Source organism: Mustela putorius, unplaced genomic scaffold (assembly GCF_011764305.1).
Source record: "Mustela putorius furo isolate JIRA1106 unplaced genomic scaffold, ASM1176430v1.1 tig00000174_pilon_pilon_pilon, whole genome shotgun sequence".
Lineage (NCBI taxonomy): Eukaryota > Metazoa > Chordata > Mammalia > Carnivora > Mustelidae > Mustela > Mustela putorius.
The window spans coordinates 4,029,715-4,044,210 of NW_025421304.1; the positions used below are offsets into that span (position 1 = coordinate 4,029,715).

Genomic DNA, 14,496 nt, shown 5'->3' on the forward strand with positions numbered 1-14,496 from the left:
AGTGGATGTGATCGTCACTTTACAAATGATGCCCAGAGAGGTTATGAGCCTCACCCAAGGTTCCTCTCACCCCTGCCATCCAAATCCAGTCACATGACACCAATTTGCATGTTACTCATACCGGCCCCACGCTGTCTCCTCCCTACACCTTTTCTGGAAAGAAACACTGAACTACTACTTAGAACTATACGATCCAAATCCCGACAGACTCTGACTTGAAATCTAAGTTGCGTTGAGAGGTGTCCGCTTCCTAGCCCAATGAGAGCCTCCTAAGAGCCAGGGACTCAAGTGGCAAGACAGGCTGGGCGCCATGATCCCCTTGCTGTAGGCCCCCACGTCCAGCCTCTGACCTGCTGCCTGAGCTGGCCTACCTTGGCCCACTGCCCAGGTCCTCCAGCTTCCCTCTGACCCCATGCTACCTCTACCCCACAGCACGAGCACCTGCCCTCATACTCACTCCTTCCCTGATTCCAGACCTCTTCCCCCCCCAACCTCAGCCTCGTCTCAACAGCTGGCTCTGGCTTCCCCCCAACCCCACCCCTGGTTTACATCTAGCTTCTGCCTTACCCCCTGCACTGGGCCTCTCTTCTCCCCATCTTGTTTCTCACCCAGCATCTTTTACCCACAACTCCCAACTCCACAGAGGCTGACACTCCAGCATCAATGCTGCAACCCCTTCTTCCTATAATACCCTGACATGTGGTCCTACCACCAGTTGTGGGTCTGTGGAATTACCTTTCTGACTTTTATATTGCCTAGGTGCTGTCCAGCCATACAGTCCATCTCCAGGCTCCTCATCCTTCAAAATGGTGTCATATTTGGATAAAGTTTCTGTGGCATAGATGTCATCATCTTCCTCTTCCAGGGCACCAACACCAAAAGCCTTCAAAAACAAGGTTCTGAACTGAGCAATTACAGGTTTTAGGGTGTGTCTCCGTGGAAGGATAAAGCTACTTTAAGGATGTAACTGAATAGACCACATTAGCACCCCAAGATCACCAACAGACAAGGGAAGTGGGAGACTAGACTGACACACAGAATCAAGTTATCTTGGAAACAACAGCCAGAAGTGAATGCCAGGCCTCCAGCAGTGGGGCTGTCCTCTGGGGCCAGCGGCAGCTACCCGTCTGGGTCCTAACACAGGAAGGTGTGGAGAACACATCCAAGCAGCAATGCAGGAGAAGAGGGCCTCCAAAAGAAGAAAGGTAGAATATTCATCTACTGTTCAGTGTAGCCAGGGCTGGAGAGCAAGATCTGAAGGCTACCACTACTGAAACAGCTATTGTAAGAACTCCTAATCATCGTGGGACACAGCCTTCAGCAAGCATCACTTCTTGTTTAAAAAAACTGGGAGAAAACATGTATAGGAAAGAAAAGGCAATGACAAAATCTGCTAAATATAATTTAAGAAAAGCCTCTAAATTAATGTGAGAGCACAGACCATCAAGGAAAGCTCTCCATTTCCTCAAAGGTAAAAAGCAAGTCTCCCAAGTGAAATATACACTCATGTTCCCAGTGTGGGGCTGGAGGCACTAGGAAATAGTCTGAGAGGTAGTAAAACTTGGACTTGAACTTGGAGAGACAGATTGCAATTTGACTATTAATTAAATCAAAGGGGGAAGTGTGTTTTTTCTGTTCAGCCCCACATGGGTGTGGGAAAGCAGTCCTCAGTCCTGGGAACACACAACTCCATCAAGAACATTAGGTCACAGGATGTCAGCAGTAAAATCAGGAAGGTGTGCTTTACATGTCTTCATAAAAGACTGTATAGAAAACAGAACTACTTCTAAGTCTTCCTGTTAGTCAATGAATAATGAGTGACTACCGTATATATAATATGATATGGAAAGCATTCTCACTGTTGACATTTCCATGTTCATGAAACAGAAACTTCTACCTGGCCTGAGATTCCCAGTTTTCTTCCTTTATTCACTCCAATCTCTCCAAGAAGATTGCTGGTCCCCTGGGGTCCCCCACCGAAAAGATTAAAATGTTCTCCCGAAGTTCCAAACAATGCTTGGTGGGGATCCAGGCCCTTGTAAGCCAGTCCATGCACATTATCTTTAGGTGTGAAATCCACAGGTGTGACATCTTTGGGGGCAAAGGTCACATTTTCAGGCACATAGTCATCATCTTCCTCCTGCTCACAGTGACGAAAAAATGCAATGAAGGTGACTCACTGACTGGTACAAAGTTCTGTAAAATACTATTTTCAAATTATTAATTCCAAACAGAACACTGACCGAACTTTCTTTTCCTCTATCACAAATCACTAAATCAAGTTCTTGATACTAACACAATCAGTGCCATTTTAACAATCTGAACAGACTTGGGTATGTACGGTGCTGGCATGTTGCTGAATGCATTCTCTGACGTGAAGGTAGTTTCAGGGTGAGGGTATTTCACTGTTTTGGGATCCAACTGGTTTCTAAAATTATTTCCAACACTAAAATTTCATGTTCATGAGGAAACAGATGTTTCTATACCAAATTCAAGGTCAGTCATCCCATATAATACCTCAGATCCCTCAGAGCCTCCAGGGGGTAAGGCACAGCCATAGATTTTTACTCCAGGATCTACAAAAGAGATTTCAGATACATTGGTTGCAAGCAATTGAAAATAAAGAAACCGGAATTACTGACGCTGTTTAGAGGTCCACGGAAGCCCTTATAAAAGCTGCTCTGGCTCTAGGGTCAGAGACAAATCACTCAGGAATTGTGTGCCACCCACGCTCCATGACTCACCACTACTGCCCCAGCACCACGGAGAACCTGAAGGAAGCTATTTCTGTCATCTGGCTGGGGAGACCAAGGGCAAAAAATCAACAGAAAATCACCCTGTCAAACTGTGACACAATTTTGACAAGAATAGGAAACGGTTTCACTTGGTGCTAGCAGGAATACAAACTGGTACAATGCTTCCAGAAGGCTATTACACATGACACACAGAAAGCCTCAAAATACAGTTAACTTCTTGGGAATATAAACTGGTAGAGCTACTGTGGAAAACAGTATGGAGGTTCCTCAAAAAATTAAAAACAGAAACACTGGGGTGCGTGGGTGGCTCAGTGGGTTAAGCCTCTGCCTTCAACTCAGGTCATGATCTCAGGGTCCTAGGATCGAACCCCACATCAGGCTCTCTGCTTGGCAGAGAGCCTGCTTCTCCCCCTCTCTCTGCCTACTGCTCTGCCTACTTGTGGTCTCTCTCTCTCTCTCTGTCAAATAAATAAATAAAATCTTTAAAAAAATAAATTAAAAATAAAAACAAAAACAGAAACACCATGTGATCCAGTAATTCCTCTATTGGGTATTTATCCAAAAAACAAAAAAACACTACTTTGAAAGGATACAGGCACCCCTATGTTTATTGCAACATTATTTACAACAGCCAAGATACAGAAGCAGCCTAAGCATCCATCAACAAACAAATGGATAAGAAAGATGGGGTACATCTAAGTATGCAATGGGATACTACACAGCCATAAAAAAGGATGAGATCATGCCTTCTGTGACATGGACAGACCTTAAGGGTATTATGCTAAGTGAGGTAAGTCAGACTGAGAAAGATAAGTATCGTATGACTTCACCATATGTGGAATCCAAAAACAAACAAACAAACAAACAAACAAATAGCAGAATCAGATTTATAAATACAGAGAACAAATTGATGATTGCTAGAGGGAAGGAAGCAAAATGGGTGAAGGCAAGTGGGCGATAAAGGCCTCCAGTTATGGAATGAGTAAGTCACGGGACTAAAAGGCCCAGCACAAGAAACAGAGTCAATGATATTATAATAGCATTGTGTGGTGACAGATGTAGCTACGCTGGTGGTGAGCACAGCAAAACGTTTAGACTTGTCAGATCACTAGGATGTACACACCTGAAACCAATGTAACACTATGTGTCAACTGTACTCAAATTTAAAAAATTTTTAAAATACAGTTGATATTTGAACAACAGAAGTTTGAACTGCACAGGTCCATTTATACACAGAATTTTTACAGTACAGTTAATGTAACTATATTTTCTCTTCCTTCTAATTTCTTAATAATTTTTTTTCTATAGCTCACTTTATTCTAAGAATAAAGTATAGAATACATAAAACATACAAAATACATGCTAGTTGACTATGTTATCAGTAAGGCTCCTGGTCAACGTAGGCTATTAGCAGTTAAGTTTTTGGGGAGTGAAAAGAAATATGTGGAAATATAGCACTGTACGTTAGTAAGACTCAAAAAGAAACAAATGAACAAACAAATAAACATTATATGTGGATTTCCGACCACCCACAGGGTTAGTGCCTCTAACCCCCTTGTTCAACAATCAATAATATAGGCATACAACTTGACCCAGCAATTTTATTTCTAGAAACATGGAGCCATTAAAAAGTATGCTACAGGGGTGTCTGGGTGGCTCAGTGGGTTGAGCCACTGCCTTCGGCTCGGGTCGTGATCTCAGGGTCCTGGGATCGAGTCCTGCATCGGGCTCTCTGCAAAGCGGGGAGCCTGCTTCCTCCTCTCTCTCTCTCTCTCTCTCTCTCTCTGCCTACTTGTGATCTCTCTCTGTCAAATAAATTAAAAAAAAAAAAAAAAAAAAAAGTATGCTACAGGAACGCCTGGGTGGCTCAGTGGGTTAAAGCCTCTGCCTTCGGCTCAGGTCATGATCCCAGGGTCCTGGAATCAAGTCCCACATCAGGCTCTCTTCTCAGTAGGGAACCTGCTTCCCCCCCTCTCTCTGCCTGCCTCTCTGCCTACTTGTGATCTCTGTCTGTCAATTCTACAAAAAAGTATGCTACAGGGGCACCTGATGGCTTAGTCAGTTAAGTGGCTGACTCTGGCCCAGGCCATGACTTCAGGGTTCGCAGATGGAGCCCTGCGTCAGATGCCCTGCTCAGCAGGGAGTCTGCTTCTCCCTCTGCCTCTGCCACACCTCACCCCCCCAACCCTCCACATACGCTCATGTTCCCTCTCTCACTCTCACTCTCTCAAAAAAACAACAAGAAGAAACTATGCTACAGAATGAATGGAAATCAATATACATACCAGGTTTCTGTCGGCGTGGTTTTCTCTTTACTCGAGGTCCAACTCCTTGTCCTTCTTTCCAACCCATTTTTCTCAGCAATTCAAAACCTATAGATAATCTAGGATATCAAGGTACTGAATGTGAACTTCCTTTTATGATACTAGAGGATAGTAGGAAATAAGCGGCCTTTCAGTCCCTGTCTAGCTCACACCCTTGTGTCTGAGCCCTTTAACACAGCCCAACCCACCTCCACATCAGCCCCACAAGGCCGTGCCGTGCCAGCCACAGCTGACCAGATTTGGGTGCACACCCAACCTGGGGAAGCCCCCTCTGCTGGGCCTTTGGAATGGACACCTGGGGACTCTATATGGTCCTTGTCAAGTCTGTGGCCTGGGAAACCATGCATCTGAGGCAGACACATCAGGCCACACGCCTAAGAGCAGAATAAGGAGATACGCAAAAAGAGCAGGTAGGATGAGGCAGACAGGAGAGAGCCCTCGAGGCTTCTGAGAGAGAGGAAGGGAAGGCACCCCAGTTCCTAACAGCACACCAGCCTCCCTAAACCCCAGCAGCACAGCTACTCACTGGAGCTCTAGAACACACTACGTGCAATAAAAATGCAAAGATCCTCTTGGCAAAACCCCGTTAGGCACTCAAGCTAGGCTTCTCCCACTTGTAACCAAACTACTCCTAATTAGGATCATTATACATATGCCAAGATCAGAAAAGTTAGAATTAAATTCTTCTCACTTTGCTGGTGTTATGAGGTCATCAAGCAGAGTAGCTCCAGGAATGGGGGCAGTAGCAGCTGCTAACTGCCTGGCCTTTTCTCGTATTCTATCTTTGGTTTTGGAAGCAAAATCATCCGTGGTAACAATCGCTTTAGGTGCTATCCCAAATTCACTAAGATCCTTAAAAAAAAAAAAAATTCAGACAGAATTACTTACATCATTTGGTAAGTGATTAACCGTAATACATTAGATGCCTTTATTTCTTAAAAGAAAAAAAAATATTAAAACTACACAACTGATGGGTCACCTGGCTGGCTCAGTCAGAAAAGCACAGGACTCTTGATCTCAGGGTCGTGAGTTCGAGCCCCATGTTGGGTGTAGAGATTACATAAATGAGTAAATAAAAACTTCAACAAATAAACACACAAACAGAAACTGCACAGCTGCATTGACGATCAGTGGAGCAGCTGACTTTACATCTGCTTTGGCAACCTTGCCTAAGCTAAGGACAGTGGCAGAGGACAGGGCATGACAATGGTCACTCAGTGAGCCCACAAGAGGCACAGCCAAGCTAGGAAGACAGGAAGTAATTAAAATACACTAATTACTTTTACAGTAAGTAAGTGTGTTCCTCTTGGACAATATTTCAAAGATCAGAGTGCAGAGGGCAAATAGAGCCACAGCCAGCAAGCATTCCTCAGCACACCTACATGCTACTTTGAAGTGTTTTTGCATTTTCCTGTTGGCTGCCTTTCCACTAGTCTATGCCTCTCCTGCATTCCTCACAGAGCTCTGAAGTGTGCAGGTGCCTGCCTTCCTCTCTGCCACCATGCACTCCCCGAGAGGTGTGCCGGTACTTGTGCTGGGACCAGAGGAAGGCTAGCCAGTGGGGGGTTCATATCTTTTCTAAGCCTGTCTTTGGAGCCCAATTCCTTTGCCAAGGACTGCTTTAAGAATGAGCAGGTAAGGGGCGCCTGGGTGGCTCAGTGGGTTGAGCCTCTGCCTTCAGCTCAGATCATGATCTCAGGGTCCTGGGATTGAGTCCCGCATCGGGCTCTCTGCTTGGCAGGGAGCCTGCTTCCTCCTCTCTCTGCCTGCCTCTCTGCCTACTTGTGATCTCTGTCTGTCAAATAAATTAAAAATTTTAAAAATATTAAAAAAAAAAAAAGAAGAATGAGCAGGTAAACCTGCCCGGGGCACCTGGGGGAGGGGCTCAGTTGGCATCTGACTCTTGGTTTGGGCTCAGGTCATGATCTCAGGGTCAGGAGATGGAGCCCCACATTGGGCTCTCACTCAGCGGGGAGTCTGCTCAAGATTTCCTCTCTTCCTCTCTTCCCTCCTCGACCCTGTGTGCTCTCTCACCTTCTCTAAAAATAAATAAATAAATCTTTAAAAAAAACAAAACAGAACAGAACAGAACCACAATCTGCCCAAGCAGACAGGAGGGAAAATCCACGGCAAGACTCATGTGAATGGTTTCCTTGCTCTCAAGAAAAGATAACCAAGGAAAACGTCCTCCTTCCAGTGGATATTGGCATCCTGGATGTGCCATCTGGAACTCTTGCTGCCACGGTGGCACCACAGGGAGGGCTAGTATGAGGACAAGCTGACTTGCAGAATATGGCTGAGAAGAGAGGACCTGGGAGCTCACTGACATCTAGACGTCTTGTTGCATGAGTCATGCTTCCTTATAGATTATGCTAGTCAAATAGGAAGGGGACCTCGGCTTGCCTCTTACCTGTAGCCTAAAGTATGTTAATAGTGTTTGATCTAATCTTTATCACAAATGAATCCACAACTAGGTTTTAAGGCAACAGAGGTTTAATTTTAAAACAAACTGGAACCCATCCCACAGGCCAGTAGGACACCTCCCCCTCACCAGCCCCAATTTACCCCTAAGAAGGTGGCAGTCATCATTGCTTTAATGATGGGCCCAGATGCATGTGGCTCCTTTCGCTCCTTGCTGGTCTAGTGGCTCCTGGTTCCTTCAACTGCAACATGCCCAGAAGCTGCGTGGGTGCTGCACTGAGGGGGCTATTGGGGCCTTTTCAAGGAAGTTAGCCTATAAACGACTTTCCTCTCCATTCTTTTTTTTTTTTAACAGATTTATTTGTTTATTTGACAGACAGAGATCACAAGTAGTCAGAGAGGCAGGCAGAGAGAGAGAGGGGAAGCAGGTTCCCTGCTGAGCAGAGATTCCTGACGCAGGGCTTGATCCCAGGACCCCGAGATCATGACCTGAGCCAAAGGCAGAGGTTCAATCCACTGAGCCACCCAGATGCCCCCCTCTCCACTCTTAACTTTAGAAACTGGCCCCAGCGGGGGTGCCTGGGTGGCTCAGTGGGTTAAAGCCTCTGCCTTCGGCTCGGGTCGTGATCCCAGGGTCCTGGGATCGAGCCCTGCATCGGGCTGTCTGCTCCGTGGGGAGCCTGCTTCCTCCTCTCTCTCTCTGCCTGCCTCTCTGCCTACTTGTGATCTCTGTCTGACAAATAAAATCTTTAAAAAAAAAAAAAAAGAAACTGGCCCCAGCGTAAGATGTTCTCCCAGTGAACACAAATCCATTGATGTACAGAGCACACTAGTCCAAATACGTAAAAAATAAAGCCTCGGGGCGCCTGGGTGGCTCAGTTGGTTGAGCAACTGCCTTCAGCTCAGGTCACGGTCCTGGAGTCCCGGGCTCCCAACTCCGTGGGGAGTCTGCTTCTCCCTCTGACCTTCTCGCCTCTCATGTTCTCTCTCATTGTCTCTCTCTCAAATAAATAGATAAAATCTTTAAAAAAAAAAAAAGAAAGAAAGAAAGCCTCGCAAACAAAGAAGGCATTACATTATCCACTGAACGTTCTGGGGAAAGCATAGGTGCTACAACAGGCAAATGTACACATCCCACTGGCTAAGTGGTCATGAAAGTTCTGCATACCCACCTCTTCATCCATAAAATCTTCTGGACCAAGAACAGCTTTGTCTGCCCTGTTCTGTCGTGAAGACACGAAAGAAGAGGGTGTCCATCCTTGGAAGAAAAGCATTTAGAATATTACAATTTTGGTTTATAACTAAATTATTCAATAACACTGCAGTTACGGGCTGGAGACCCCCTGACCTATAAACTCTTAGCTCCTTCCCATCTCCCTGCTCCTACGGACATAATTACATAATAATCAAATTATTACAGTGAATGTGGCATTCTTTTTACAAGTAGATGTGAGTAAAAAGGTGCAAGGTCACCTTAAAAGGCAGGACTACTCGGAGACCAGCATGATAGCAACAGATACCAACTTATTTAGCATATTGCCAAAATACTATGTCAGGGTACCTGAGTCAGCAATGAAAGGGTAGCTAGAACCAGAGTCAGAGAAGCAACACAGGGACTCAACCTGGCTAGTCTAAGGGCAGCTGTGCCCACCCAAGGCCCCCAGTTCAGTCCCAGTCCCGAGTCCTGTAACACCACTCCTGCTCCCTGTCCACAGTCACCAAGCATGTGCCATGCTTACACAATGAGAACGGTCTGGAGGTCAAAGGTGTCTGGATTCTTTTCGTTTTCTCTACAACTGACACACCTCCTCTCTAATTTCCTATTAGAGTCTTATGGACCTAAGGAGTATGGGGCAGACCCCCTGTTGGTCAGTGGGCAGAGCAGGTTTCTGGGCAGGCATGGGAGACACCCCCAGCTACCCAGGAATGGGGATCAGCTTTCCCAGGCTACTGCCTTCCTCCAATTTGGAGTTCTGTAGTCTCTGCCTGATTTCTTCACAGTCCTCAGGGTAGAGATACTGCAGAGTATTAACCTATTACAGTCTACCCGACGATCACTTGAGCTGGTCTTACTATAGCGGACAGCACGGCTATAACTGCAACAGTCAGCAGTGTATCTGAGTCCTTCTTCCTTCACAAACCCTACCGCCATTTTTTACATTTTAATGTTAAAAATAAGTACGCTAATTTAATAGTTCCTTAGTCACTTACCTTGGCCTTTCCTAACAGTAAGACTGACTATTCCATAGCTTTTCTAGCATTTCTGGAGTAGACTGGTCAAATACCTTGATCATTTGCTCAATGAACTTCTCTTTCTGGATGCTGAACTTGAAACCACCTTATCGACCCCAACTATTTTCCTCACGTGGCTTGTTCTTGCTTTCCTACACTGCTTTTTTCATCTTTATTGTACTGTTGTTCTATACAAGTTATTGTACATATCTATAAAAGAACTGCTCTATCTTCTTCTTAACAACGGCTACAGAAATTACTCGGTTCATCCAACCCTTGTATTGGACATAAAAAAGCCATTTTCTTCCAGTTCCTATATGAGAACATTTTTTAAAAAACACGCATTACTTTAAACAAGGCAGAGCTTATTAACTACTGCGTAATGTGAAAATTGTAACTGATTTTTTCTTCAGGTGGAGAGCAGGCGCTGACAAGTGCTGCTGTGGTCCCCAGGGTTAGGAGGGAGCATCTCTGACCCTCAGTGGCCTCATCCACACAGCAACTCTGACATCTGTCCTCCTCAGTCACTGAGTCATGTGAGATGAAGGTTACCTAAGTGAATGTATGTGAAAGCAACTTCGTGTGTTGCCGGCAGGATGGGACAGACAATGGAAGTCATGATCATCACTTAAACATCTGGTTAGAATGCATCTTTTTTCTTTTCTTTAAGTGAAGGAAAACTTTCCCTCTTGGATTATAATGAACGACACACCAGTGGACTCTTGTAAACATGCCAAAGGCTGAAAGAACACAAAAATCTATGGTGTGTGTATATTAAAGTGTTTAAGGAAGGTTTTTTTGTTTGTTAGTTTTTGTTTTTAAAGGGAGAGGTGGAAGAGGGGAAGAAACTTATGCTATTTCAGTCATTTGCTTCAGCAATTTTAGAGCTCCAAGCAGGAAAATCATACCTTCCTTTGAGCCAACAGTGTTGAAGTACCCCGCAGAGAAACCTCCGCTAAACGCTCCATGAAATCGTTTATATCTTCCTTTTTCATCTCTGACAGTCTGATCCTGAAGAGGAATTGGTTTCTTTGGTCTTTCACCTGAAAAAAATATTTCGGGTGAGAGAGAAGGGGATGGCGGATTAGAAAAACTTCAGACAAAATGTCATTTCTTAAACATAATGACCTGTTCACTTCTTGTAATTTCAAATATAACAATTTTTTAAAAAGAGTTATTTATTTATTTGAGAGAGAATGGTGGGGAGGGACAGTAGGAGAGGGAGAGAGAATCTGAACCTGACCCCACACTGAGCACAGCCCCCAATGCAGGGCTGGATCCCACCACCCTGAGATCACAACCTGAGCTGAAAGCAAGAGTGCTCAACCAACTGAGCCATCCGGGCGCCCCCCAAGTATAATAATTTTAACTAAGTTTTTTATTCCTAGACTTTACCTGCTTATATAGTTTAGGAAGTAACACATGGTATCAAGCTTCTTCAGAGTTCTAAGGCAAATACAGATATTTCTTATCTGCATCAGATAAACATTTTAGCAAGAACGGCCTGATTCCCACAAAATTCCAACATGTAAACTGAATTACATGCTGGTTGATGGGGAGGTTCCAACAGATGGAGGTAAACTCCACAGGCAGTGCTGGAGACAAGTCACTGGGCTGACACTTGGCACACAGAGCTCTGGGACAGAAGGAACCCTTCTGTATCTCTTCTAGAACTTCACAGCATCCCGAGTCCAGATTTTTTCCTTTGATATTGCCTGTTCTCCCCAAACCTTAAGAGTTTCCTTATTTCTGGCAATCTCCTGATTCCATAGTTACTACTCTTTAGACTTAATCCTTTCCTGCTCTCCTGAACAGGGATGGGTTGCTACAACACACAAGCAGAAAGGAACTCAGTAAAGTCTAAAAGTTCCTTAAGTTTAAACTTTTAGGCCCTATGACATACATTACGGCCTCATTTTATCAACTGCAATTCTGAATTCTGAATCTATTTAAAATAAAAAGTAACCATCAAGTTACTTTCAAACATTCAGCACAGGGGCACCTGGGTGGCTCAGTGGGTTAAAGCCTCTGCCTTCGGCTCAGGTCATGATCTCAGGGTCCTGGGAGCCCCACATCAGGCTCTCTGCTCAGCGGGGAGCCTGCTTCCTCCTCTCTCTCTCCCTCTCTGCCTGGATCTCTGCCTACTTGTGATCTCTGTCTGCCAAATAAATAAATAAAATCTTAAAAAAAAAAAAATTCAGCACAGAAAGCAAGTAAGAGAGCAGTTAAAGGCGGGGAGTTGAGAGCAACAGCGCTCTCACCCGACCTTCCCAGCACCAGGACTTCCATCATCTTGACTTCTCTTTGCCCCCTGACATGAATAGTAATAGCTATTTCATAGAGTTGTTATGCAAATGGAGTAGGATAATGCCTATAAACTGCTTAGCAAGAAAAGATACACAATAAACACTTTTAAAATACTAGCTGCCATTATTATTATTATTATTATTATTACTATTATGATGATGATGATATACAGTAGGAAAGCCCATGTGTACCTGTTATTTCAATAATTAAGCCAGTTACTCCTTCTGGAAGGTGGAACAAAAAGTAGAGGAACTTATAGCCTTACAGTCCTAAATTCTTCCTAGTAACTTTTGAGGTCTTTAAGTCATTTCTGGAGTAATAACCCATAGCAGGGCAGTCAAAAGCTCAGGTTCTGAAGACCAGGAGATCTGGATTCAAATCCCCCTCTCTTATTACTGCCAGCTTGGTGAACTTGGGCAAGTAACTCGAGCTCTTTAAACCTCACCCTCCACAACTGTAAAAGTAGGGAAGGGGGCAGGGGGTGGGGGATGAGGTAGCTGAGTGATGGGTACTGAGGAGGGCAAGTGCTATCTATCATGAGCACTGGGTTACATGCAACTAATGAATCACTGACCACGTAACAAAAACTAATGATGTACTCTACAGTGGTTAACTGAACATAATAAAAAATAAATAAATAAGAAATAGAAGTAGGGTGAAAAACAGAACCTACCTGGTCGGCTGGCGCACATGCAGAGGCCTGAGCACAATGTCTAGTCATAGCGAAGCTCGGTCAATATCAGCTACAATTTCATTTCACTCTAAAGAGCTAAATTACAACTTGGGCCCCCTAATCCAAGATTGTCACTGTTGCTTGGAAATGCATTTCACACGATCCACTACCACGCCTGCCCCTGGCATGATTCCTGGCTAAGGCAAGGTTTCTCAACTTCAGTGCTATCGGCAGTCAGCACTGGCTGATTCTTTGTGGTAGGACAGTCCTGTGCACCGTGGGATGGTCAGCAGCATCCCTGACTTGGAACACCAGACCCCAGCCAGGAAGCGTGGCTCCCCCCGCCCGGCTTGACAACAAAAATGTCTTCAGGCTTTGCCAAATGTCCTCCGAGAGGCAAAATGAGCCCCGACTGAGAACCACTGGGCAGGGCCTGCCAATGAGAGGTGCTATTCTTACTCAGTTTTCAAGGTGCTCTTAATCAGGAGGGGGGATAAGATCTGCAGACAACTAGGTGGAACCTATGGCAGCAGATCCTGAGGGCCGACCAGCATGGCAGGCAGGAGCCCCACAGGGAGACGCCACCTCTAATCACATCAGGAAAGAACTCTGGGGAGGAGGTGACATTTTAGCCAGGCCCTCTTATAATTACTGCTACTAATAACAACTAATCCCTTCTTTTCACACATATTATCTCACTCATCGTACCCGATAAGGGCGCTCTGACTCAGTAACTGCCCCCATGTCCATAGCTAATAAGCACAAAGTTGCAATCAGATCTCAATTCTGCTTCCAAGCCAGGGACATCACCTGGACTATCTTTCACCATGGAAGCAGCCCTGTACTAGGCTCTGGGTGTGGAAAACCAACCACAACTCTGTCCCTGTTTTCAGGGCCCTCAGAGCCCAGCAGAGGAGACCTGAATATACAGGAACTCTTCCCATGATGTTCAAGAACCACTTCATAGTCTCCCTCCTGAGCAGGATCTGATAACTACTGATAGAGACACAATTCCCAATAGAAGCATTAACTCCATCAGTAAACAGGAAGTCTACAAAGATAACATCAGATGTTTTGAAAAAGTCGTCCAGTCTGACTGGAAGGCAAGCAAGGAGCAGAAGATGGAACTAGAAGGGCAGATAGTGCAGAAGGCCTCAAACTCAGTGCTTCAGGGTCTGTGGTATGTCCTGGCAGTGGGGGGGAAACCACAGATAGTCTTAAGTGGGAGAGCCATAACGTCAAGGAGGAAAATTGTCCTTAAGTTAATCTGAGTACAGGATGAATCAGAGATGAGGAGAACTCCAGAGGCAACTAATGAGGTATCTAATGAGAGAGGTAAGTACTGGTGCCCTCTTCCCTCCAGGCCAGAGAGCCTATGTGTCTATGGGTCTGTGTGTGACAGACGGTTTGGCCGCTGTCTCTTAACCAGTAAAACTTCCTCTCAGTAGCAGCAACTTTAATTAAGTAGTAGAGTCCCTCCTCTACCAATGTTTATCTAACCTATCACTAAAACTTCAAAGCAGAAGGAAAAGTGATTATTGGTCTAGTATGTTATACCGTAAAATGCACTCAGAATGCATTTACACATCAAAGTGCATAGGAAACAATGACTCAATCTTCAAAACTACCAATGCTGGGAAGTTAAAGAATGATCTTAGGCTGGGGGCATAAAGGGTCTACAAATCCAATGCCCCTTCCTTCCATTTCAAAAGCGTGGTTAGGTCATTAGACTTCATTTCAGATTCTGTGTATCATCAAATAGGAAGAATTAGAAGAATGTAGG

General features: G+C 44.9%; 1 protein-coding gene across 2 annotated transcripts in view; it reads right to left on the minus strand.

Annotated features, from left to right (window-relative positions):
- GPATCH1 (G-patch domain containing 1) overlaps positions 1 to 14,496 on the minus strand; it is a 45,101-nt gene that overhangs the window by 28,426 nt on the left and 2,179 nt on the right. The window contains exons 1-8 of one of the 2 annotated variants that reach the window (XM_045075993.1): positions 12,714 to 13,720; positions 10,642 to 10,776; positions 8,674 to 8,759; positions 5,772 to 5,932; positions 5,042 to 5,139; positions 2,518 to 2,576; positions 1,898 to 2,140; positions 736 to 883 (exon numbers count right to left, since the gene is read on the minus strand). In XM_045075993.1, coding sequence (XP_044931928.1) covers positions 736 to 883; positions 1,898 to 2,140; positions 2,518 to 2,576; positions 5,042 to 5,139; positions 5,772 to 5,932; positions 8,674 to 8,759; positions 10,642 to 10,776; positions 12,714 to 12,732 — 949 coding nt within the window. In that variant the 5' untranslated portion in view covers positions 12,733 to 13,720. Of the gene's footprint in view, positions 1 to 735; positions 884 to 1,897; positions 2,141 to 2,517; positions 2,577 to 5,041; positions 5,140 to 5,771; positions 5,933 to 8,673; positions 8,760 to 10,641; positions 10,777 to 12,713; positions 13,721 to 14,496 lie in introns of those variants that run through there. The other variant, XM_004765211.3, reaches the window with a different exon arrangement.